Raw genomic sequence first — 27,449 nt, 5'->3', positions numbered from 1 at the left:
ATCCTATCCAGTCTTTCAAATTTGCAGCCAAGAGACTTAGACCCTTGTCCATTTCCAATCCTTTATGAAGTGTGCATATGGAGGGCTGATGAAGATCCTGCAATTCAGTTGAAACTGCAACTTCAGTAGTGTTGGCATGATTCCGTAGTCACCCATTATCTTCATTCTGGGTTACAAATAAATTAAGTGCATGTTGTTATGAACATAACAGTCCCCAGTGGCATCACTTAAATCTAGCTGCTACTTGAAAGACTGCAGAAACTGCTGTGCTGTGCTGGATGGCTGCAGGTGTGCCACTGCAGTCTTCCTGCAACAATGCAGCCCTTGAGAACACTACAAGGAATTCACATGTCATGAGAGGTACAAATTCCAAGCTCATGCTGGGAAAACACTTCAGCTCTTTGCAGGTAATAACATGAGCAAGGTGCAAAAGAAAGGTGAATCCAGCACAACTATCAATGGATATCAAATGATGTATTTATAGAGATGAAGCATAAAAGAGTAATTTGGGCAGACAGTGTTTTCCCCATCAAGCCCAGCAACTAAAGGCTTCTGTATGTCTGAAACATGATGCTTTCTATTCTGTAAGCCTGTTTAAACACTTACGGGTTTTCCCCATTTTTTGCCTGAACAAAGACCTATTTAAAGCAAATGGAATCTCCATATTCATTCCCAAACATTTCTGCACCAAGACCTGAATATCTTAACATCTAATTCTTCTTTGAGTCTTACAGAGGCCAGTAAAATCTTTGTGGTAAAAAGCTGTGGAAATGTCTTTGTTCGTGTATTACAAAAAATCCCATATTATCTCCACCCCTTCTATTAGGTTGTGTTTTTTTAATCATGATTATTAATACTTTTTTTGTTAAACTATGTCACCAGCATCTTTGTTCTTTACTTGCACAAATCCCCACAATGGATTCAATTTTTTTTTTTTTTTTTTTTTTTTACAGCCTGCTCATAACTTCTTCCGGATTTCCTGTGAGAAAAAGCAATCAGAACTCTCAGTTCCGGAAATGCTGCTTCATTTATACTGTGCCTCTGTACCACCACTGTTATTTGTCATTTCCCTTTTTTATTAATCTTAATATATGGCCCGTATTCACTGAAGGTGCCTGCTCAGTGTTTTATGAACCTCTTCTTGCTAATGTTACTGCTGAATAGAGAATACCTGTAACACCTGTATTGGTACTGAGCATGACAGCTTTCAGTCAAATCACAACAGAAAAACAAAACAATGAGAAAGGCAAACAGAACAACATTTCTATTTAAGAGATCACCATTCATGGTCTGATCTCTGTGTGAACTTGTTGAAAGGTTCTGGAGAATGCTATTCCCAAAGCAAGAATAGGAGATACTCAAGCAGCAAAGCACTGAGCCAGAAACATAGATGAGGAAGGTACTGTCTGTATGGGAAGGAAGGAAGAGCTGTTCATTCCCTGGGTTCATTCCAGGCTTTTTTCTTTCTTTGCACTTAAGAGGATGTGTGAATTTGTAAGTGTGAATTTGACTACTGTTTACAGGAAGGAAACTGTGCCCCAAGAAAAACTATGGGTTAGTATACAGAAGAAAATGTTTCTTTATACCTATGTAATGGAGCATGGCAATATACAAACAGATTCCTTTAGATTTTTTTTTTACCTTTTTTCTTATACGGAGGAGCTCTGTTCATCCTCTCATAGCATTTGAACTGCGAATCTATTATCTTCTGTCGTATGACTGAATTTTCAGTTACAACAGGCTCTAATGTAGGATCAGTATAATTTACAGTAGAAGAAAGACTTGGAATCATTCTCTGTACAGAAAGGAAAAACTGTTAGTTCAAGTGAATAAACCAGGAGGATGAAATAAAATAAAAGTCACAAATCTCTATCAGGCATTCTTCAAAGGCCTTTTATTTGCACACATGTTTAGCATTATGATGGGCTTTATACTGTTTGCAAAGTAAGTGCTGAATTTTTAGTAGTTTACCTCATTGTAAACACAGGATTTTAACCAAGCCCTTTTTCTTGGCAAAAGAGAGCACCATTAAATACTTGATAAAGTCTTCAAAAATTTTTAGTTTAGTTTAGTGATCTGCAAAAAAAATTTCTGTCTTCCCAGAGTTATACCCATGTACTTCTGCTCGTGTCAATTTTCCTCTAGACTGCCCAGACAAAATAACTCAATGCCACAGCCTCAAAACAGATTATTTAATGGTTTATGTCATCTGCTTTGAGCTTCTTCAAGTGTGGTCATAGAAACACAGGGCAGACAGTTTTAACCTCACTACCTGGTCTTAGCTTCTACTTCAGTACCTTTAAGCAAAATGTCCCTAAATTTGAGAGTCTGAATAGCAAGGTCCTCTTTATCAAGTGGCATCTTCTGACTTCTCCCAATTTGAGCTGCCTGTAGAGCAAAAGGAAGGATCATTGCCTCTGGAAGGCAAAAATGTGAGGTAGAGAGGTCGGTTATATTTATTTCCATACATTCAATTATCCCTCTGTTGCATAGCCCAGGTCTGTGAGCCTGGGTGGAAATGAGAGTATGGAGCTGTAGTTAATTCTGTTCTGCTTTTTTAATTCTGTATCAAGACACTTTGCATGTGGGTGATATGAAAGAATTAACTCCTCTGCTTCCCCAAGCAAAAGCAATGCTGCTGTGGCACTTTCCTGTTTTTCCCTATACTAAACCATATTAAAGCCATCACAAAAACATACAGAGTCAAAATTTAGGATTCTCATAAACATACAAACTTGACATTTTTAGCAGCAAAAATTAGTACACAGGTCTTTAAGCAAGCATCTGTAGTTGTTCAGACTGAAAACATGACAAGCTTGAAAATTCAAGTATCAGCTTACTTCTTATTCCTTTTTTAATTGCACATCAGAAGCAATTGCATCTCATCTTTTCCCCATTTGCACAACTAAAACACCTTGATAAAATACACAGCAAAAACAGTTGTTTGACTTATTAAAAAAAATGCCATTACTTTATCCTGAATCTTTTGTGCCAAACCATCTCAGTTTAATCTTCTTATAGAATAATATAATCATAGAACAGTTAGGGTTGGAAAGCACCTTAAGATCATCTAGTTCCAAGCCCCCTGCCATGGGCAGGGACACCTCACACTAAACCATGTCACCCGAGGCTCTGTCCAACCTGGCCTTGAACGCTGCCAGGGATGGAGCTTTCACAGCTTCCCTGGGCAATCCATTGCAGTGCCTCACCACCCTTACAGTAAAGAACTTCTTCCTTATATTCAATCTAAACTTCCCCTGTTTAAATTTTATAATTACACCTAATCAATTTTTTTTTCTTAATTTTATCTAATCTCTTGATACAAACATTTTCAACTATAGACAGCTACTATTTGAAGACTGGAGGGCAGTGAAGGCTTGTTGCACTTAAACAGGCGCTTGAAATGGAGCAGGAGGAATAAGAAGGAAGATATTTTCTGGCAGAAACAACTTTATATAAAAGTTATGCGCATATATACACACTCACAAAGATTACTTGGCCAGTGAAGCCACTTGGAGCATTTCATCTGTCCATCCAAGTGAAAAAGTAAGCATCCAGAAAGCCAGAACAGGAAATACAGAAGCAACGCCAAACATCACAGATCCCTCACTTATGAAAAAATTAAAGGGAGTCGCAGGAGTACATGAGGATCATTTAAAAACCAACCAAGCAATGTCCTAAATCCAGCTTGTAGCGTAGGAAAGTGCAGATGAGGTTCTTAAGACACCCTCAGGTCTCTGTGTCCAAGTATTCCCACAGGCATTAGTACTTCTCTGAAGTGATTCATAGATATTCCATGCTTATTTTTTCCATTCTTATTTTGCATAATAGCTCAGTTCAAAGCTATTTGCATTCAAGAGAGGAATAACAGTATCGACAAAGAAAGCTAGAGAGACTTCCATGGCATTGCTTCTGTTCTCGATGATTCCTTTGATACTCTGGGCCAGCTTGGGAACACACCTCTATTTTGAAAGCATAACCATCTGATTATGCTTGGAAAACATCACTAGTTTTCCTTGCCCTGAAACACTATTTTATTTATATTTTGTTTTCTTCTAGGAAGGAGATATCGGTTCTTCACTTCTGTTTGGCCGAACAAGACCAAATTCACTTCGCACTGACAGAGACCAGAAAGATGGTGATGCTGGCCATAAATACTTCTGCAGTTTCATTTGCTTTATCTGTGTGGAATACAGCACAACACAGACATGAAACAACTGGCAAGTGCCAGCTACACAGATAGAAACTGCAGAAATGGTTCAGTGCTTCAGAACATCTTTCCCCAATTTTTTTTTTTTTTTTGGCCTCATTTACACATAATTTTTAAAAGAACAGACCATTCCCAGGAGATTTCACAATGTAGAAACACATAAACTGGAATCAGAATTAAGATATGCCATCATAAAAAGAGGGCTCTATTTACATCTTTTAACTGGTGACGATGAAACAGATTTTGGTGGGTAACACACAGTTGAGAGTGAAAACACTTTAGTCTTAAGATGTCAGTTTCACTCCTGGAGACGCTGAAGGCCAGGCTGGATGTGTTTCTGAGCAACCTGACCTAGCTGAACCCGATTTTTGCCTAGGTGAGTATCTCCAGAGAGGAGCCTTCAGCACCGCAGGGGGAGGAAACACCGCTTTCAGGAGCCTCACTTCCGACCGGCGACAGCCACCGGGGGAGCCTCGATCCCCGCCAGGCCTTGCCCAGGAGCCGGCAGCTCCGCTGAGGCGAGCAGGGGCGAGCAGGGGCGAGCAGGGGCGAGCAGGGGGCGGTGCCAGGAGGGAGGCCCCGCCCCGAGCGGAGCAGGAGCGCGGCGGGGCGGATGGCGGGGCTGGAGCCGCGGATGACGGATGAGGGATGGCGGGGCTGGAAGCGCCAGCAGGCAGCGGACGGAATGGGGAGCGCTCGCCTGAGGGCGAGGACCCGGTCTGGGAGCCCCGGCGGTGGCAGCGTCGGCACCAGACAGAGCCGATGAGAGGGGAGGCTGCAGCGCGGAGCTCGGGGTGCAGAAAGTGCCTGCACCGGTCTCGTGAGGCGAGGGTGCACAAGGGGCAGAGCTGCACTCGGTGCTCCCTGGTGGAGGTCCTGCGGCAGCAGGGGCTGAGCTGGGGGGCACTGTCAGTAGCTGAAAGGTGTCAGGGGAACTGAGAGGGAGCTGGGCTGCTTGCTCCAGGCCCAGACTGAGCAGGAGCTATGAGCGTCCACCGTAGCTCATACGGAAAAGAGGAGGACATTAATCCAGGCAGCTGGGAGCTACTTACAACAAAAAATATATATTAAAGAAAAAAAAAGAAGAGGTGATTGTCCTGCTGTAATAATCAGCGCTGCTGCAGGCTCACACTGAGTACTATGTGCAGTTCTGGGCCCCACCATTTAAGAACAGGAAGGTCCTTGGATGCATCCAGAGGAAGGCAGCAATGCTGGAGACAGGGCTAGAAGGCCTGTCCTGTGAGGAGCGGCTGTGGGCACCGAGTTTGTCTAGTTCAGAGAAAAGGAGGCTGAGGGGTGACCTCACTGCTCTCTACAGCTCTTCCCAAGGAGGGGAAACGGACAGGGAGGTGCTGATCTTGCTGGGATCCATCAATAGGATGTGTGGGAATGGTTCAGAGCTGCTCCAGGGGAGGTTTAGAGTTGACATGAGGAAGCATTTCTTTACCTAGAGGATGGCTAGAAACTGGAACAGCCTTCTTAGAGAGGTGACCAATGCCCTATGCCCATCAGTGTTTCAGAGGCATTTGGACAACACCCTTAATAACATGCTTTTACTATTGGCCAGCCCCAATGTGGTCGAGCAGTTGGACTTGATGATCAGTGTAGGTCTTTTCCAACTTCCGATTTTTTTCTCCCTACTTCCTGCTTTCCCTATCAGTACCTGCTGAGGAAATACTAGATGATGTTTCTTCCCAGCCCTGTGCCAGTGGAAGGGACTGAACGGGTAATCATGTCCCACCTCAGGCATTGGCTCTGTCACTCTGTGGGAAGGAGGCCTGTGCCTTCTGATGGGGGTGAGAGATGTTGATTGTCTCTGGGTAACTTGAGCATCTGAGGAGAGTTGTGAAAAACACGTGTGAACTTGTTTTTGAAACTTGTCTGTGTTCATCCGGTTTATTTGGGTTTTACAGGGTAGCAAAAGAGCACATCTCTGACAGCAGTGAGGCTCAAAGATCAAGCCCTCAGCCTGAAGCAGATGTGCTCCTCAACTCGATGGTTGCAAATCTTTTGTGCATGGGCCGTACCTGCTCATTTCCTTGTGATCTCCCTGCTGCTTCCATCCCCATCCCTCCCCCAAATACTAGTTTTTAAAAATGCCTGAGTTGTTGCATTTGGAGAAACAACCAAACACAAGAGCCTGAGAACTACAGCGCTCCATCAAGAGTCCACCTGGCCTGATACTCTCTCTCCAGTGGCACCCCGTACAGGTCTAACGGAGAGCGTATGAGGAGTGCAGCTGTACTGCTGTCAGGGTCCAGAGTGTTCATACGCCTCAGTGCCTGGAACCAGCCTCCCTTGGGACCTGCACTGCAGATGGCCCCTCAGACCTACATCAGAGCTTGTCATGCAGAACTATATGCATAGCATATCATAGCTGTTCTGTTCCATTCCATTCCCTGCACTCAGGATGAGTTGTGTAATGATATGACCATTATCTGCCTTAAATGCCAAGGGCTTTTAAGCACCAAAGCCACTTTCAAAGACACAAATCAGAACACAAATCACATTAAACAGAGACAAAGTATTCTATTTATTAATAAATAAAGTTATTTTATTTATCTCATTTCAATGTAGTTAATATTAGTCTAGTTTAGTTTAGATTCTAGGGTTATTTTCTAAATCTCAGAGCTGACGCTCACAAGCATTAACCCGATGCCCATGCGTAGCCAGCAGTGGGCTGACGCATCCTTCAGTCTAACTTGACAAAACGTCCCTTGCAGCCTGACAAAGGAACAAAACCGGGGCAGCAGCGGTGCCGTGGTGGTGCGAGAGCAGTGGGAGAAAGAACCGAGCCAGAATGGGCCGGGGAAGACCTGACAAGAGGGGGTGCTCAATGCTACAAAGAGAAGCAACAAGTCCCGAGGCCACACTGGGGCCACCCTGGGCGTCCCGGGGTCACGCTGGGGCCACCCTGGGAGTGCAGAAGGCTGCCTCCCCACGGATGGGGGGGCACGAGGGCCACCTGCGTGGAGCACGAGCAGCTGCCTTTGGGCTACCAATAACCCAAAGGAGCCCCATGGAGGGGCTGTGCTTGGCTGTGGAGGAGGCAAAAAACCCCGGGGACGCTTGCGAGTCAAACCTGGAGGCAAAAAAGCCTTCCCCCCCCCCCCCAGCTGCAGGACACGAGGGGCCGCCTTCGTGGAGCATTGAGCACCAGGCCATAACACAGAGCACCAGGACCAGAGGAGCCCTGACAAGTGGTCATGCTCAGTGCTCAGAGGAAGGCACAAAACCCCCGGGGACCGGTGCCAATCTGCCCCGGGGGAAAATTCCTTCCTGACCCCAGTGCTGGCGATAGGCTACTCCCTGAGCACGAGAGCAAGACCTGCTCCCGGTCCATGGGCATGCCTCTGAGGGGACAAGGGGACGCTGGCACTGCCTTTTCTGCCTCCACCTGGAGCCATCTCAGGGCCTTCCAACAACAGCAAAACGCTGCTGGCCTGATGTAGCCTGGGAGCAAGAACACTCCCAGCACCTGGCGCTGGAGCTCCAAAGCACTGGCGCAGGGCATGGGGCTTTATAGTGCCCCAGAGCACTGTGATGCCGAATTGCCAGGTACTGGCAATATGACACGGGGGCAACAGGGCCCCCACAGCCCTGCCCACCGCAGCCCTCCTGCTGCTGCTGCCCCATTGCCCAGCATGCCTTGGAGAAAGGCCTTTGAGGTGCTGGCCCTGAGGCAGTGCCTGTGCCCAGGATGGCCCAGGGGGATGCCCAGGGGGATGCCTCTGCCCATGGCGACCACACACTGGGCACTGCTGTGGGCTGTCCCTGTAAATTAATCCCTGTGTCCAGACTATCAATAAAGGCTTTTAAACCACATCGAGTCATTCCCAATTCCCTGTTCTTGATAGCTCAGTAAAGTGTTTCAATCCCAATTTGGTTTAAATCGCATGGCAGCTTTTCCCTGCAACACTCAAGAAAAACAAGGAACTGACTCAGTTGTGTAGAACAGTTTTAGGAACCTCAGCTAAGTATCACGTAAGGGTACTAGAGGGCAGAGGGCAGAGATTGACAGATTGGCAACAAATCACCCCAGCACTTTTCTGGATGCCATTGAGAGGGACCTTGACATGCTTGAGACGTGGGCCAATGCCAACCTCATGAAATTCAACCAATTCAAGTGCAAGGTCCTATGCCTGGGTCCAGGCAATCCCAGGCACAACTACAGGGTGGGAGGAGAAGTGGTTCAGAGCAGCCCTGCAGAGGAGGATGTGGGGGTTTTGGTGCACAAGAAATTAAACATGATCCAGCTTCAGTGTGTGCTCACAGCCCAGAAAGGCAACCGTATCCTGGGCTGCATCAAAAGGAGCGTGACCAGCAGGTGGAAGGAGGTGATCCTGCCCCTCTACTCTGCTCTCGTGAGACCTCACTTGGAGTATTGTGTGCAGTTCTGGTGTCCTCAACGTAAAAAGGACATGGAACTGTTGGAACAAGTCCAGAGGAGGGCCATGAGGATGATCAGGGAATGGAGCACCTCCCATGTGAAGATAGGCTGAGAAAGCTGGGGCTCTTCAACCTGGAGAAGGGTGCGTGGAGACCTCATAGCAGCCTTCCAGTATCTGAAGGGGGCCTGTAAGGATGCTGGGGAGGGACTCTTCACTAGGACAGTAGTGACAGGACAAGTGGTAATGGGTTAAAACTTAAACAGGCAAAGTTTAGATTGGATATAAGGAGGAAGTTCTTTACCGTAAGGGTGGTGAGGCACTGGAACAGGTTGCCCAAAGAAGTTACGAATGCTCCATCCCTGGCAGTGTTCAAAGCCAGGTTGGACAAAGTCTTGTGTTACATGGTTAAGTGTGAGGAGTCCCTACCCATGGCCGGGCACTTGGAACTAGATGATCTCAAGGTCCTTTCCAACTCCAACTATTCTATGATCATATGATTTTATGATGGGGGGGGGGGGGGCGGACTAGATGATATTTGAAGGTCCCTTCCAACCCGAAATATTCTATGATTGTATGATTCTGTAATAACTTGCTATGTGTAAGGGGCTAATCCAATTCCTGAAGAAGTCTGTTGTTGGATACATGTTAATGTGAGTAATTTAACACTTGGAGACAGAGAGTACATGTGATGGTGGATAGTTGTCTTGGATTGTGCACAAAATTATTTAAAGTGCTCAACCATGTAGCCAGGAGGACTGCCCATTCTGCTGCCTTTCAGCAGCCATATATTTTATTATATATTTGCCCAGTCAAAATTGCCAGCAAAATGTCTATTGCCCACATTTGGGCCAGGAATTCACTCAGAGAGATTAAACATATAAATACATCTGTGTTGCTAATACTCAATGGAAATTACTTCATCAGTGGAAATAATTTAATGGCATACAGTAATTCTAAAGCAAGTTTGGATAAAAACTGGGATAATACTAGATTTGTGATGTCTCTTAAATTTTCTTGTTTTTTTTTTTTTCTTTTCACCAAACGCAAAGGCTCAGACTTCCAAAGTTCTTTGCATTTCTGATGTACTTGCATAGCTTATGTGTGAAATCAAAATAAGGGGTTATATGTAAGTGTGTTACTGCTATTGTTCATCTGTGATACACCCTTTTCGTGCACTCTTCTCTTTGATTGCTGTTACTTATTTCTGTTTGCCTATATTTGAAAATCTGGCCATGGTAGTTTGAACAATATTTTCTTCTACCTTAAAATCAGATGACTGTTTCAGCAGATTAATGAAAAAATTAATTGGGTGGCTTGCAAGAGGTTGAGCCATCAGATCTCTGTTTGCAATGCTGGTGTATTATATCGTGCATAGGATAATCACATGTCCTCCACCACTTCAGGGGTCTGAGCCTAAACCCTGACCTCTCTGAAGTCAATTCAGTGGGCTAATGATCCAGCCTTGTATTCCTGGAGCTCACTCTGGCAAAAATCTTGGTACAATTTGTGATGTCAGGTATTATTTGTTTTGGTCTTCTTACGCTCTTGATTGGAGGGGTCAGGAAAGGGCAAACGGGGCAGAAAGAAATCCTTGTGTCAATATTTTTTCTTATCAGAAGTAGCAGGAGCTTGGGAATGGCAACATGGGAGGGAAAGCTTAGTGTGTGTCATGCTAATAGGAGAGGCTGACAATGTCTCACAAGTCTCTGTGCCTATACGTGTGTAATCTCATGGATCTAATGATAAGGAAACACCTCTGCTGCTATGTTTTAATAATTATATCTAGGTATTTTAAGAATTAGGTTTTAAAACACTTTTCCAGCATAAAAAGCCATGATTAAGTAATTTTCATTTACCTATGTTACTGAACAGAATTTGAATGTTCAGAGTCCATTGCTGCATGTTAAAAAGCCTTCCCTTCCATCAGTAACTTCAGGTGGAAATATAAATGATGTTGATACAACAAAGGAATGCCTCATTCATTTATAAATATTCTTTATTAAAAAGAAATACATAATTCACAACTTAATAATAAGGATGTGTTCACAGCCTGAAAATGATTGGTATGATTTCTTCAGAAGAGAACTGTTTAAGTGATGTCCCATGCAGCAGTTTAGCAGCCGTACATATGATGTCACTCCTAAAAGTCCAAGTAAATGACGTCATACATACGACCACCAAGCCACCACGTGACAAACTGTTACAAGAAAATGAATTATCATTACAAAGAGAAAAAAATCAGGCTGCTGGGAATATTGAAGTTCACTTTATACCTAGAATTAAGAAAGGAATCTAGAGAAAGCAGTTTGGCTTCATTATTGCACTATATTGAAATGAACAAATAGCACCCTACTTCATGTAAAACAGACACCTGATTTTAACCTGTGCAAGACTGCCCATTTTTGCAAAAGATAATCCAGACAAAGCAAGTATAAATTGCTTTTTTTTTTCCCCCCCACAAAATATTGGACCTGATGAACAAGCACCCCCAAGTATTTTTCTTCCACCCTCAAAGAGTTTAAGTATATAAACTGTTGTTGACTATACATATAGAGACATGACACTTAAGAAAAAAGGTATTTGTAGCTTTCTTTGCCTTTTTTTTCACTCCTTCCACTGAATACAGTAATTCTGCAACATTTATTGTTGAGATAAGTCAAAACATACTTTAAATTCTGGATGCTCTAACTGTTTGTTACTGATTTTGACAGCTCAAACGTTCATTTATTACAATTCTTCTAAAAGTGCTATGTATAGTCACTCTGTGGGTCACTAAACCCCTGCCCTTCAGTACATCACATCTTTGAGTGACATCTCAGCATCATTTAGACTGGTTGCAGAGCCCCTCTCATACTTCAGTCACATTTGAAGTACTTTTCACAGCTAGTGTTAGGACAGAAAAGAAAATGACTGTGATGCCTTAGGAAGGTTATTAGTGCATGATACTCAGTAAACGTAACAATATTTCTCATCCATCACAGATGTGCTAGGAAACAGCAGGCAACTTCTTTGGGGAAATACCTCAACATGACATGTTTTATTTAACCACTGAATGTTAAAATTGTCCCATACTCAACTGCTGTTGAGGCAGGATGGAAATTATCCCACAGTGATATGCCGTGCAACTTAAATTGTAGGTTCTGGCAGCTGTTTAAACAAGCATGAGATTATGAGCCACAGTAGATGAAGACAAGGTACTTGTAATGAAAAGCAACTCACAAATCTTACGGTTCTTTTCCACTGCTGCAGTATTTGCTCACATGAGGAACCTTTACTCCCAGAGTAGCCTGATGCAAACTGAGAGCTTAAAGGAAAGCTACAGAATAGTTCATGGATTTTTGCCTGCAGCTCTGGTTATTGTCTTGCGTGGGGCCTCTTTAGGGCAATCAGCTGCACAGCAACACCCACTTTTTAAAAGTAAAAGTGGAGACAAGACACCCTGATCACCCCTGAAATGGGGTGAAGGCAACACAATTTGGGCAATCATGGGCATCTTGAGACTCAAATTCTCACAATTCTAACAACTTAAAAACATCAGCAGATTGCTGTCTTGAGTTTTCCTTGTGTGAGAAGAGCTCCAGAACTTGCAAGTCCACTTCCTTACTGCTTGAAGCAACCTATAATCCAAAGGGGCTTCAGAACAAGTTTTCAAAGTCATGGCCTCAGGTGATGAGACCTGGGGGATTTCATCATCCAAGGCTAGGGAAGCCCCTGGGCTCTGCTAGCCATGCCAAGCAGCAAGTAAGGTTCTGATGAAACGTGCCAAAGGAGGCCTGGACAGATCTTCAGCAGCTCTTCTGGCCCACAAAGGCATCTGTGGGCAGATGTGGGTTGAGAGACTTGTGGGCAGCAAGTAAGGTTCTGATGAAACATGCCAAAGGAGGCCTGGACAGATCTTCAGCAGCTCTTCTGGCCCACAAAGGCATTTGCTGAGGAACAGATGCTGGAAGAGCTGCTGTCTAAGCAGGGAAAGGGTTGCACTTACACTGCTCGCACAGACATGAGTTTTGAGACTCATGGTGAGAGGCACTAAGCTGGGCAGGTGGCAGAATCCCAGAGGACCACATGGCCAACAATGTGCATCACACTCCCAACTGAGAATCAAATGGGTACACCCTGAGTGGTGGTGTGTTGCAAGTGCTCTACTAATTGACTCCTGGAGACCTGAACCTCCGACAGCAGTGTTCCAAACATTGCCAGTTTGTGCAGTTATGGAAAATTAAATTTAGGCTTTCACATAATTATTTTTTCATGTTTTGTGAATGAAACTTATTCACAAGCCTTCTGACATAGTGTACCAGACTCTGCATAGCTTAGTGACTGAGGCTTGGTAAAAATTTAATAGATTTGGACTTAATGAACTTGTACAAAATGGTTTTTTACTCAAAATTAATTTATTTTAAATGCAATCTTGGTCTAACGGATCTAATTGGATAATAGTGTGGTCTTTAACTGCATCATCCATTTTGTCCTTACTGTTCACTTTGTGGTTGGCTCAGGACAACAAAATTGGAATCTGTACAAAAAACCTACTCGCATCAATCCTCATTTACAGGAGAAGACCAAGCTACCATTTGTAGGCACTGCATGCCAATCCTTACTTGACAAAGTCATGCAGAGAATAGAATTGTTTTTTCTCAATGTCCTACAAAATTGATCAGACACACAGGAAAGAGACCCAAGCTTCTTTCCTCTTTAATCTCTGCTGTTTGATGCCTCTGGATACACTGTGCTGACACTCCATCTTTCTTGCAGAGACAAATGTGCACTGAAGAGATGAACTAATTGCTCCAGCTCACAGGAGCTCACATACTTGAGGAAACAAATCTCAGATATATTCTGTGGCTCTTCATAAGTACAAAAAGCTAGAAAGCATCAGGAATAAAGTGAACTAAGAAATAATTAAGTTAAATTTTTCTAATGGAATTAACTTTGAATTGTAGAGGACTATCTGGTGATGCATTATTGTGCATCTAAAAGCAAGGGAAGCCATCAAAGAGGAAGACAAGGAGTTAGTTTTATTTCTAGATTAGGTTTTGGAGCAATTGGTGCTTTAGTTTTTGTTCAGCAAAGGCAAGTCATTATGGACCTAGGGACAGAAGAGTAAAGTGCTATTTGTTCTATGTAAAAAATGACATACATATTTAGAGTTTCTATCAGAAGGCAGCAAAACCCCTTGGTGACAAGTCTAAAAGAGACTGTGGGGAAGGGGTTTTCTATGGAGCCCAGAGGAGAAAGCAAGGACCAGTAGGCTGTGTTGCTTTGCAACAGCTTGCAGTCACCAGCCGGGAGTGGAGGACACAGTTGAGATGATGACAGTAAATAATCAAAGCCATCAAAGAAAAAGATCTGGAGGATCTTTGTGGGTGGGTAGAAAACAGGAATGGGAGATCACCCCTATGTCACAAATGACTTTAATTACTGTATCTTCCTCAACCTCAGACAGCGACTGACATGTAAGTCCCAGGAGCTAATAGCTCTGGGAGCCATGGATTGATTAGAAGAATCAACAGAGTGGAAAAAGTCTTTTTGGAAGAGAAAGAAAGACACCAATTCTTCATTGCAGATCACAAATAAAATGTAAAAAATGAACTATTTGTACCAGCTACAGGTGGGGAAATTTCTGGAAAAATTACTGATGCCAAGTATTTTTCATATTTGATCTAACAGCAGCCTGCTGGTAAGTGTCACCAAGGAGACAGCATTGCTTCGTGGGTTACTTCTATGACCCTTGCTTGTCACTTACCAGAAGACAAATTAATCTAGAAGGTGTAGATCACCATATGGCCACTGCAGTGGGGAAGGAAGGAATATAGAGATTGGAACAGTGAAAATGTAAGGAAATCTACCCGTAAGTTATCCATTGCGGTCAGAAGTTGGAGAACCCTCTGATGCAAATACATCTAAAAGGAAAGGAATCAGATCTCTGCATTTTCTTAAAGAAACCCTAGTCCTGGAGTACTGCAGGAATGAGCACAGAACTAACATTGAACATATACTATCATGGGTGAGAGGTTTACAAGTTCTACAGTCAACAGAGCAAGGATGAGCCCAGTCCTTCAGGGTTGACCTACAAATTCATGCTGTAGGTCAGAGCACCTCAAGACACTCAGAAATGCTGTTGAAAATTTTAGTTACCAGAATATTTACAGTCATGACACTTTAAAGGGGAAGAAAAATAATCTGGAACTGTTCCTTCAGTCATTATTGGCTTGTTAAAGGAAGAATCGCTGTTCTTTGCCAAGGCCCCTGTCAGGCTACGCTGATAACAGTCTATGCTGGTATTCAGTCCCAGAAGGAAGATGGTCTCTGTTAGGCTGTTTTATTAGGAGAGATCTCTGACAATGGGTGATTTCCCAGCCAGTGCATTGTTACGTGCATGCCTTGCAGGGGCATGTGGAACAGCCACACAAGGTCAAAAATACCAGAATATTTCAGTATATCTCAAGGCAGAAGATTTCTGCCAAGCACAGGGATGATTCCTCAAATCATTAACTAGTTCAGGACAAATTCCTCTGACACCAAGTTAGCAGAAATGCATGAACTCTCCTCTGGTTCTGATTCTGCTCTCCAGCTGTTCTTTGGTTGAGGGTCCAATTCCTGAACTAGGAATTCAGTATCTCACCAAAGTGGGGTGTTCTTTGCAGTTCTTCTCTGTTCTCCACAATCTCATTCAATTCTTTCTTTTTACCTTCTTATATCCGTCATTCTCTTACTGTTCTCTACTTTCCTACCCTCATTTTTATCCATATAAATTTATATGGCAAACAGCATTGTGGGCAAGTTATACTAGGCTGAGACAAGAGAAGGGAAACAGCCTGAGAAATAAATCAGGGAGACCAATCTGTAATGTTCCCCAGTGTGTCTTCTAGCCCTGTTTCTACAACTTACAGCCAGAAAGGATGGGAGTTGATGGCGAGACACACACAAATGTTCCACATTCAGATGTTGGAAAAGAAGATGGGAAGCCAGAGGAGCATAAGTGGCTAACCAACAAAACACAAGAAGAATAAGAATCAAAATTTTTTTCAGAACACAGAGATAAGCAGTGGGGCAATGAGGTGGCATCCAGCGTGCAAGTTGCTCGTACTTTACCGAGATAAAGAGGTGGTTGTTCCCAGTAGCATCATTCATACATATTCTGACCATACTATAACTGGGTATCTGGGCCTCAGTTATATATAATTATTTATATAATATTTTTATATAATATTATGAAATTATAATTCTATAATAATTGCTAATAACTTGAGGTTTCACAAGTAGACACCAGAGAAAGCATTCAACTTATGTAAGAAATAGCCAGGTAAAAATGAATTTACTGTACATTTAGAACAAGTTACTCAGCCATGTCGCATACATTGAAATATCACAACTTATTACAACATTATTGCAATATTGGTATTAAACAGGTGAAAATAACATTCGAACTAACTAAACTTTATACTGTTATTTTCCATTTCAGTTGCTTTCCTAATAGTAGAGTAACTACGATGAAATTTGACAATTACTTAAGCCACTCTAAGTCCCACACAGCAATATTAAGATTTCAAGCATGTAAGTTTCCATGTGACTGATATGTTGCAGCCTATAAAACACAGAAATTAAAAATCACATGCATTATCTTCTTCAGACATGCAGTTCTGTCTCACCAAGAAACAATGATTTCAAGTCCAAAATGTTATAAGATATCTTATTTAGAAACATTATTAATCTTATTTTAAAATTTATCAGTAAGGGAACTCATTCCTTCAGCAGTGCAGTATCACAAATATAACTTGGTAATCATTCTTCTGAACATCACCACAATTTGTCATGTATCATAAGCAGTTCAGTTTTCTCATACTTACAAGTAGAAGGATGATCACTAAGAAGCAACTGTGGGTTGTTTTTTTCATTGTGGAGTTCTCCTGGGGAGACACGTTGTAGCTGACCTTTCTGGGAATTATAAACACCAAAAATAAAAATCAGTGTTAGATTTTATCTGTCAGGATGTATTTCTTGCATTTACATATAAGCATTTTCTTACACTTTTAAGTAGAGTCTGTGTATGTTCACCACCAGCCTTGAGTGTACTCATATTTGATTTCACTGGAGGTCTGTGTGCTTATGATTTGGTCTCCTCCATGGATCTCTGGTGGTAAATTCAGCTGATATGTGGTACAGCCCCATGTTACTATGGCGCCAGCAGCAGATCTGTATTAAACTCCATGTCTTTGCCAGATGAGGCTACATTGGCTATCCTGATTCAGTTGCTTCTAAACTACACATACAGCTGCAGACCTATGAAGAATCTGCATATTTTTAAAATGAGCTAAAACTCCAGAAAGATCCAGTTCACAGATAAGCATAGTGACAACTCAAAAGGCTTATTTATGAGACTAGAGAAAGCCAGAGGTTGGGTAATCACTAGCTAGGTGAATAAGCAAGTGTGCCAGGAAAAGAGAAACCGGGATCAACACTGTGGAATTAGCTCGTATGGGCTGTGGATGGACACAGGGCAGTGTAACCCCTCAGGCTGTCAAGAATGACAGCTTCAGCTGCACGAAGTGCTGCACAGAGAGGCAGAACATGGCCGCGACTCCACAGGCTTGGAAATAACTGGATCAGAAGCTTTTTGGTTTTCCATTTTTTAACTAAATCAACACCCATCTGGCCTTTCTAGGAAGAATATCCAGGGGCTGTTATGTTCCACCATACTGCTTCACAGTTTCGGGAGTACAAGCAAACAAAGCTCTTTGCACCAACACATCATCTTTCGTTTCATAAAAAATGGAACTTTTGCATTAGAGCAAGAAACAGGGCTTTTGTCAAGACAACAGTGTCTTCTGATGTCTTATGGACAGCTAGTGGTGCATGGGCTGTGCAACATGCCTGCAGATAATCTTCAACCACAATAAGACAGTGAGCAGTCACACAGCTTTATTTTTCAGGCAGTCTAAAAACAAAGAGTGGGGAGTTTCCTACTTGGCCAAACAACCCTGTGAACACCTTGCATATCTGAAACCCAGAAATTTAATGGGGAAAAGGCACACAGACCTGGACCCTTAATCTACTTGGTATGTAGTGAGCAACGCAATCGCTTGTGCAACAGCACTGTAACACTTTTTCTCATCCTGAAATGGTCAAAGCAGATACACATAATCTTAAAATGTAATAAAGGTGTGGCAGTTCATTGTCACCCAAGTGGATGTAATCTCCTACCAGATCCAAATAGGAGCATTGAAGCCATGTGTCACTGAGATTACGTAAAACACAAAGTAATGGAAAAGAGGGTTTGGAGGATTTGCATCTCATAATAAGTAGTCTTATTACTGTCTGAGCCTTGCCAGAGGTAATGGGACAGCCAAATGACACAAAAATAATATGTAATTATGCTATTGGCCACATTTGCATTTGATCACCAATGGTAGACAACTCGATTGAAGCAAAATTGGACAGCTAGATCAGAGCAAAATGCGTGGAATTATCTGCATCTTCTTCAGACTATTCACTGCAGTGTGCATTGGTTCCAAACTGTCAAAAAGATTCATGAAGATATAAACAATGGGTCTTGGTCAGCTGTGGAATAAGCAGACATAGAAGCAAACGTATGGTGTTGCTACAGTTACAACTGTACTGTAAAGTGTTCTGTTGTGTGCTGTAAAGTGTTCTGTAGTGCGGTGTAAAGCCTGTCTGGTGGGTGCCTCTATTCTTGCTGGCCACATTATTTCTGCCCCACCTACAGTGATTTAGTAAAAAGCAGGCAAAGGAAGGACTTTCCACAAATGGCACAGAGATCCACACAATACTGTGACCTAGAAAGCATAAGCAAATCAATATTCAATTCAAGTTACCTGTGATATGACTAGTTTTCCTGTACTTTGTGATAGGAGTGTTTGCAGTGCTCTGTTGGGCTACCGCTATAGCTGCAGGTAAATCTTACCCTTGTGAGATTTTTGTGAATATTTGTTACTATATACTGAAAGAGCTATTCAAAATGTTTCCTGTTCCATTGCTCCTAATTAAAAGAAAAAGAAAAATTAAATAAAAATACTTACTACATTATTTTCCCCTCTATTAACTCTAATGACAGTGCCACATAATGTATGCATGATACTACATACGAGTAAATGAGCAAGAAGTATTTCCCGTGCTAAATCTTATAGAGTCTTGATATTTCTAGTCTTTCTTTTCCTTGCCAGGTCTAGCCACAGGAATGGCTGACATGCTGCATAAAATCCAGCACCTCTTTTTCCTTCCTCTCTCACAGAAGTCTTTTCCAGTGACAACAATTGTTGAACAACAGTGTACTAACAAACCACATACAGAGCCCCAGACTAAGAAGTGGCTTTTCTCTGCTTTAACCATAAGGATGACCCGTAATACTACAGCACGCTTGAATTAGCACCAGTATTGAATCAAGGATGATGTATTAATTGAAATGAAAAGGTACACGCAGGTATGAAGTGTTGGTCAATGGTCAAGGCAGAAACAGGGAGGCAGAAAGAATCTCGTAAAAGGGAATCCCAAGAGATGGACCCTGTCAGCCTCCGGATGGAGGAACAGACCAGCATCTTCATGGCGCTGGCCTTACCTCCAGCAGTCTATGTTCAGGTTTGATATGACAGGCAAGCTGGGATGTACAAAGTGGTACAGTCAAGTGCTCTGGCTTTTGGGTCTTTTTCACTTACTGTGAAATAAATTTTCAGCTACACACTTTTAAAATAGAATGCATTTTACCATTACAGATGGAAGGACAATAAATTATAATCTTTGAAAGCTGTTTTATGCATAGGTATTTTAGATGAATCTTCATTGAAGATGTTTCAAGGTATGCATGAGTTTTTCCTAAGATTATGCTTATTACAATAAATTAAGGAATTATAAATAATGTACTGACAGTTCTTGGAGTCACTGGAGCTAATATAAGAATGATTATTATGGGCATTTAATACAGTTTACAACTACCCCAAAACTTGTTTCACTTACTGAAGTTGCCAAGCAGGTTTTAGGTGCTGTCCTGATTCCTGCTTCTATGCTATTTATCCTTTTTCCCTAAGTCCAGTAATGGCCTTGCTTGATATTAAGATAATGTGCTTCACACATTTAAATTTTAAAACACCCATATTTAGTGATTAATCATAAGCACACTGCTAAAGCCCAGTACTTTTCCATGATTGTATTAATTCTTCACCCTCTGTTGCTTATAATAGTTCTGTATTACATCACTGTCTGTTTTTTAAACTAGAATATTGTTCTTTTCTTTCTCCATAAATGTAGCATAGCTCATTATGTGCTAAGATATTCCTCCTGCTTGAGCTATTACAGTAACATCACTGACACCTGGGGATTAGTCCTGAAGCTCATCTGAGGATGAGCATGGCATCACATTTAGTAATGACATCTTTTGGCCCTGCCTCTGTTTCTATGGCTGTAGTCTTAAGCTGAACAGGACTTCAATTACAGTTACCACTGGGCTACCCAGAATGTGAGACAACTCTCCCTGCACAGCCATTTGCTCAAGGCCAACAAGGAGAGTAAAATTTAGCCAGAAAGAAGGGTATAAGGGGAAGATTCAAAAGAGGGCAGTATAGCAACATTTCTTCCCTGAGGTCTAAAGAATCTATAAGAAAGGCAGGCTTTTTTTGGAGGAAGAACTGGAAAAAAGCTTCTCATTTAATTATTCTGCTCTGATAATTCTGCAATGCAGTCTTTCACAATAGTGCTGACATACTTTTGGAGGAAGAAATGGCTTTAACATTGCAAAACATGACATGTGGGGGGTTGTGGCTAAGCACACAAGTGTGACGCAAAAATCTCTCTTTCTCAGTCACTATATTCCCCCCAGAAACTTTTAAAATTCACTTTCTACCTCCTTGTTTGGCTGCAAGGTCCTTAGAAGGCTTCTTTTCTACCTTGTGCAGCTTTCTCAGGGTGAAGAGCTGTGTACCCACCTCTCATCCCAAGGTGTCTAGGATTTTTTAACTGGTGGAGGGGCTTGCAGACCCTCTTAGGGACTGCCTTGGCACTCAGTACAGAAGAGCACCAACCTGCTCTGCCTGCATTAACACTGGAGTGGGAAACAGGGCACAGGCACCAGGCAAGACATGGGAAAGCCAGCAGACAGTGCTGCTGAGCAATTAGGGAATTTGGATACAAGGAGGAGGTTGCAGGTCTGTCTGCATTGCCAAATGTGCAAGTAGTCTAGGGGAAAGTATTAAAATTGTCCCCTCATTCCCAGATGGACATTTTACTCCAGGTTCCTAATTTCCTGCCTTTGGGCCAGGAGTGAGCTGGTCATCACACTCCTATAATCCCAAATTCTTTGCAGACCAGCACTGTAGCTACAGCCCCTTCAGGCAGAGGGAATGCCTGAATGCCAGGCAGAGAGTGTGATTCCCATGAGTGATAAGGCAATAGAGATAGACCTTCCTTATTCCCAAGCACATGCTTTAGCCATTAGCCTGCAATGATCTGCAAATGGTTTAACTCCATGTGTCTCTACACAACCACATTTATGAAGGAAATGGTGAGGTCTGCTCAGTTCTTCCTACTGTAAAGATGGTTATTGTCAATGCCAGGTAGAGAAACATGGTTCCCTCCAGCCTCTAGTCAAGTACCCAGAAAGATGAGGCAAGGTAGAAGACGTATTTAGTGGCTTCTACTCCTGTGATCCCTATTGGTTAGCTTTACACAGTTCCTTGATCTTTTGCCTAACCCTTCAGAAGTTTTCATACGAAAATCTTAGAAATACAGGTTCCAAATTCTTAATTTCAGGTGTCAGACAACTAAAGACTGCTACATGAAATTTGCAGGCATCTAGGTCACTTGCTGCATCTTATCTCATCCCTTTTGGTAGTCTTGGAGATAAATTTTACTATCAGGGAGCCAAATGCTGTATTGTGTGATGACTACTCAGCTGTTACTCAAGCAGATCACCATTAATTTCCATTAGTTTGCCTGGTGGAGGCAGTGAACTGCACTTTGTAGGCCTGAGTGTGTGCTATGTTAATAAATTGAAACTATTAGCCAGAGCAAATAGGCAATTTCAGAGCTACACAGATCAAGGGACCAAATAAATCTACTTATTGATTCATTTGGATTACGTGGAAGATGGAATGTTTAATGCTTTATTTTCCCATTGAAAACTAGTCAACAAGAAGGGGTTATTTTACCTTAGGCTTTCCATTAACCAAATCCTTGCCAATAAACTGGACAAAAATAGAAAGAAACTAGCTACAAACTTGTCTGTGTTTACTTTTAAGGTAATCACAAAGTTTTGAGAAGGCCTCACACTACATACCAAGTGGCCAATGTGATCATAGACACTACAAAGAAAACTGAAGATGCTGATTGTTAGACTGAGATAATGTATACTTTGAAAGAACAAAAAATACAAGAAATGTGCTTTGAGTGAGATTTACCTGGGACTTTTGCAATAGACAAATCAAATTATCCACAAGGTTTTCAGAAAAGGCTGGAAAAGCATTAAAGGAATTGGAGGACCTGACTTCTTCCACGGGCGAGGGATACCTGGGTTGAAGGGCACTTGAGAGGTCTCCTTACCAGAGGGGAGCTAAGCACTGGCACATAACTTCTAGGTCCCTGAAGTTAAATGAATCCCATTTGTATTATACATATCTGGGTATGATATTTCTGCATCCTGTAATGGCTATTACTGGGAAGTGATTTCTACCATGTATTAGAACCCAATAAAATTGCTACTTTTTCAGTACTTCAGAAGTCATCCCTAATCCCACTCTTGGCTGTTGGCCAAGGGGTTTTATGAGATTTAAAAGCAAGAAAAAGTAAAGAAAAATTAAGGAAGAGACTAGCAAAGTGTTTCAGGGGTTTTATTGGTAGCCCAGGTTTGAAATACTTACAAAGACTGGATCATGTCATTTCTTCCGAAAGCTTTAATTTTTACCTTTTCAAAGGAAGGTGTAAACCACAAAGTATTTTAGCCTTAAGTATTAACAAGAGTATTTGAAGAAAGGTGTTCCAAGTACTTTTGGAGTTTAGCCTCTACCTTGCTACACTTTTTTAAAACTGGTAAAATTACCCCGTTTCACCCAGGCATAGTTGTCTCAAAAATGTATATGACCCTATTTTGGAATCTTAGTGTCTGGTTTAAGCTGGACATGAAGTTATTCCAGAAAGAGCCATCTTTGTTTAAACAGAGAAAAAGAATATTGTACAAGTCATCTTTAAATATAAATTATCAGTATTTACAGCTGCAATAGGTAAGATGCCTATTGTTTTCTGGTGTACTCAGCCATAAGTTTTTCCAGCCCTCCCCTGTGCTCCTGTTGTGGCTCAGCCAGCCACCCCAGCAGAAACAGATTGAGGTTTTTGGCCTCTGCAACTCTCTGGACTTACTGCAGGTTCTGGTGATACAAGCAGTGGTAAAGGAAGCTGGTAGAAATACTTAATTCAGAGGAGACGGCAAGTAACAACAGCAAATCTGCCCTGATACAGATCAGTTTATGCTGTTGTGGAATTGAAATTAAAAGAAGATTGACTTCAGCACTTTTGCGGTAAAAGAAGCAACTCCACATGCAATTTTACTTGAGACATAATGCAGTACAGAGAATGCATCACACTGCATCATCTATAAAATGAGTACATCCTCTTCGAACACTATTTAAAGGACATACTCTTAAAATGATCTTACTGTAACAAAACAAAGACAGTCCACATAAGAATTAAGTCAGGCTCTCAGCACACTTCAAAGATCACAGAATGGTTTGGGTTGGAAGAGGCCTTCAAAGATCACCTCGTTCCAAACCCCTGCAAGGGGCAGGGGCACCTTCCACCAGACCAGACTGCTCAAAGCCCCATCCAGCCTGGCCTTGAACACTGCCTGGGATGGGCATCCACAGTTTCTGGGAAACCTGTTCCAGTGTCTCACTTCCCTAATCATAAAAATTTTTTACTTATAGTTAATCTAAATCTATCCTCTTTCAGTTTAAAACTGTTAATCCTTGTCCTGTCACTACAGGCCCTGATACAAAGCCTTCTCCGTCTTTCTTAAAAGTCCCTTCTAAGTATTTAAAGTCTACAATAAGGTCTCCTTGGAGCCTTCCCATCTCCAGGGTGAACAACCCCAACTCTCTCAGCATTTCTTCATAGCAGAGGCACTACATCCCTCTCATCATCTTTGTGGCCCAATGTAACAGGTCCATGTCTTTCTTGAACTATGGACTCCAGAGCTGGATGCTGGATTAGAGGGGCAGAATCACCTCCCTTGACTTGCTGGGCATGTTTCATTTCAGGCAGCCCAGGATATGATTGGCATATCATGTTGTACATATCTGATGACAACAGCTTTATTTTTGTTTTTACAATCAGATTTGTAATACTAATGTTAAATATAAACCTTACATTTCTGAAGTATCACTCAAGTTTTTTTCTAGCTCTGCTTTCAGTAACGGATTACAAGATAAAACCAGCAATATTTAAAAAAAAAAACCTTAGTAAATGCCAGCAACTGTTATCATGTTAAAGTCAAATATTTTCAAGCTATAGAACAAAGAAGCAGAAAGCTGTGTAATAAAGCAGAGGAGTAAAATCTATAGCACAGCATTCCTCCTATTCTAAAGAGTGCTTGAAAACGGGATTAAATTAAGCAACTTTAGCTAGTGGTCTACTGTGAGATAGATGAAAGCAACCACACTGCAGGAATGCCAAGCTCATCACTGAACATTCCTCAAAGCAGAACACTTCCTTGCCATTTTGCTACACCATGAAGCTATGGTTTAGCATCTCACATAGTAGCACAGTATAATTTTAGCCTTTTAGGCACAGCTGTGAAAGGTCTTTATGAAAGTGCGTGCAATTTTTGGAGGGTTTTGTAGCAGTGCTTGTAAAATGAGCAAGTATGCAATTATCTAATCTTGATGACACTGCAGCATGAACACATCCAGAAGCTTGGGATGAATACTACCCTGCTGTAGAGCAAAGATTTCAAAGAAGTTGCATACATTTATGTCAGATTATAATCTTCTGCATAGCCTGAAAAATTAAAGCAGACATTTGGAATGAATTAGTATATGTAATTCTCTTTTTTTTCAGACAAAAAAGTTTTCACAGTCATCACCTGCCAAATAATCTTTGTGGCTAACATTAATACAATTAGTATAATTTACAATGAGAATTGGGAGGGGTAGTGCTATATAAACATTGCTAATGCTAAATAAACTGAGATGTATTACACAGCTTCCCCTAACTCACAGCTCCCTCTGTGAGTTAAGGGAAAAGCCACCTCCATGGTTGCCTTATGATTTTATGTGGACCAGCATTGTGACTGGACTGTACATAGCCTAGGTCTTATGTGTAATACATGCTCATCAATGTATTTAAAAATAGTCTAACAGGTATTTTTGTTCAGTGGACTAAGAATATAATGACAAGGCAGATCTGGATGGACTTTGGAAGCACACAAGAAGAATTAGGGAGAAGCAAGAAAAACTGCAGGATAGAGGCCGAATATAAGGTCATTCCTTTTTCCAATTCCCAAACACTTTCTGTATCATATTGGAAGAATCTTCATCTAATTGGATAAATGCAACATCATCTCCGACATTCTTCACTCCTGGACTAATACTTTTCTGATGCCATACATTGAGATTTTTTGTTTAAATTTTTCCTTCAGCTGCAGCACATACTGGAATGAAAAATAGTTATTTAATATCTATTTGTGGCCAATTCTCTCTGTTTTCCACTTGATCCTCCCCCAGGCAAACTCCCAGTGGTCCTTTTTCATAACCATACATTCCTATAGATTATTTTAAGCAAGTGAATATTTTATGGAGTGGGCAAAAACCCAATAAAAATATTATACTTTCTTATTATGTCACTGTTTTTATATAAGTCATATAAAGTGTGAAAAATCCTGTGAGTGGATTGTTATAAATCAAATGCATATGACACACATTTAAAGCACTTTGTTTCCATTTGGCAGCAGAATAGCCCATGCTACATCTGGATGTAGGCTTTATTTCTGCCCTGACAAAAATGAGCATGTGCTGAAACACTAATACAGTTTTCTTCACTCTTGTCCTAATTTTGTAGCAGCTCTGCTAATGAAATCCTGATTATGATTTGAAGTCCAAATACGTCACCTTTGATCTGGAAGGGCTGTGTCTAACAGGGTATTTAAAATGCCCTAACAGAGACAGACAAACTTTGGGGCATGAAAGCCTTCTTGCGACAGTCACTGCAGAGGGCTTTGTGTGTCTGAGGTTTTGGGTAACTTTTACAGATACACCAGTTGGTCCATTTAAAGAACTATTACCTTTGCTGGTAAATCTTGCTTTACCTATGCTCTTCAACTATTACATCTACTGTAACACCAATATTTCTGTTACCCCACCTACACTAAATTAACAGAAAAGTGACCCAAAGCTCTCACTGCATTGTAGATTATTTCTACAACTTATATAAGGAGGAATGGAGATGTAACAATGTAATGAATGATGCAGATACAATGAAACATGGGTAAATCAGTAAAACCAAGATTGTCTCCATCAGTTATTACAGATTAATTAAATATTACAGCTGTAGTGCTTGGATACTGTTTTGTCCCTGTCAGGAATTATGGCGCCGTTACTATAAAGGGCTAGATTGAATGCTACAGTCTAAATTTCCAATTTCAATTAGGGCAAAATCCACACATTTCTCACTATGGCATTACGCATTCATTACAGAAGTTCAGCAGGGCAATTTACATATAGTAAATTACTATGAACTGACATTTTACCCAGAGCCACTTAAATTAAAATTCTGTGGAAGACATCCAGACTCTTACATACATGAAAAGATTTACTTTCAATAATAACCAGACAGATGAGGTCCTTAGTGGACACACACATGCTTAGATTAGAATAAAGGGGGAAGGGGTCTTTGCAGAGACCTGCACAGGTAAGGTCAGTGTTTTCTTTATGGTTCTTATTTTCTTCTGTAAATTAGAGTAGACTAGCAAGGAATGCAGATGAGGGAACGCAAGTCATCTGAACATGGAGACAAACCATTACTGGTGTAACTCTCTCACATATTCCTAGAATATTTAATAAAAACCCTTGGTTCTTTGTCCTTCCAGCCTTGCAGTCTGGAGGCAGGGGTTCATCAGGTGTCCCAGGGGGATAGCTGGGTCCAGGTGAGACACAAGGTATTTGCCAGAAAACAAGGATGGGAAATGGCTAAATCAGTTGGTGGCTGAAATGCATGCATATGCCTTGTGAACTGAAAGGTCTGTCATTACTTGCTACCAACATTAGCTTTGACCACTCAGGGAAAACAGCTGCCAGCCCACGTTATGCAAAAAGCAGCTCTGGAGATCTCTTTCTCTTTTTATAAATATTAATAAGCAGAATTATCATAACCACTTGTGGAGTTCAGAGTCTCAGCAAAGACCTTGCACAGATTCTAAATACATGTGACTATCAATGGCCAGCCACCTATTGCAAGTTTTACTGGCACCCAGATATTCAGGTCCATGGAAGAAAACTTTATCTTCTGGCATATCAGAGGTCGATGTAATGTTCCCCCAAACCAGAAAACCTGTGAAGCAGGAGGAAGCCAGTACAACAGAGAAGTAAGCCTTTTCACACAATCTTACCAGCCAGGAAGAGCAGACCACAGGCTTTGGACCTAATCTTTCTATTAAGATGAGCTACTACGACTAAATTCTTGAGGAGTTAGTGAAGCCCTGCTTACATTAAACTGCACTGATTGAAGATCTCTTCCTATTCTGTAATCTGAGGACAACAATAAGAGTTTGGGCTGTGTCTCGCAGATAATGGTCTTACACTATGCTCTTGGTTTCCACTATGCTGGGGGTAATCTCAGTGCTAGATCTTCCAGCT

The 27,449-nt window shown here is 41.7% G+C and overlaps 1 protein-coding gene across 3 annotated transcripts in view; it reads right to left on the bottom strand.

The window, feature by feature from the left end:
- CALCR (calcitonin receptor) overlaps positions 1-27,449 on the bottom strand; it is a 169,035-nt gene that overhangs the window by 56,499 nt on the left and 85,087 nt on the right. Inside the window, exons 2-3 of one of the 3 annotated variants that reach the window (XM_061350087.1) lie at positions 16,452-16,535; positions 1,642-1,795 (exon numbers count right to left, since the gene is read on the bottom strand). In XM_061350087.1, the coding sequence (XP_061206071.1) occupies positions 1,642-1,795; positions 16,452-16,535 (238 nt within the window). Of the gene's footprint in view, positions 1-1,641; positions 1,796-2,297; positions 2,413-16,451; positions 16,540-27,449 lie in introns of those variants that run through there. The other 2 variants (XM_061350088.1, XM_061350089.1) reach the window with 2 other exon arrangements.

This window comes from Neopsephotus bourkii, unplaced genomic scaffold (genome assembly GCF_033783945.1).
Source record: "Neopsephotus bourkii isolate Nb327-2 ecotype Australia unplaced genomic scaffold, CSIRO-AGI_Nbou_v1 NB_479, whole genome shotgun sequence".
In the NCBI taxonomy this organism is placed as follows: Eukaryota; Metazoa; Chordata; class Aves; order Psittaciformes; family Psittacidae; genus Neopsephotus; species Neopsephotus bourkii.
The sequence above is the reverse complement of the archived record's forward strand: the minus strand, read 5'-3'. Positions and strand labels throughout refer to the sequence as shown.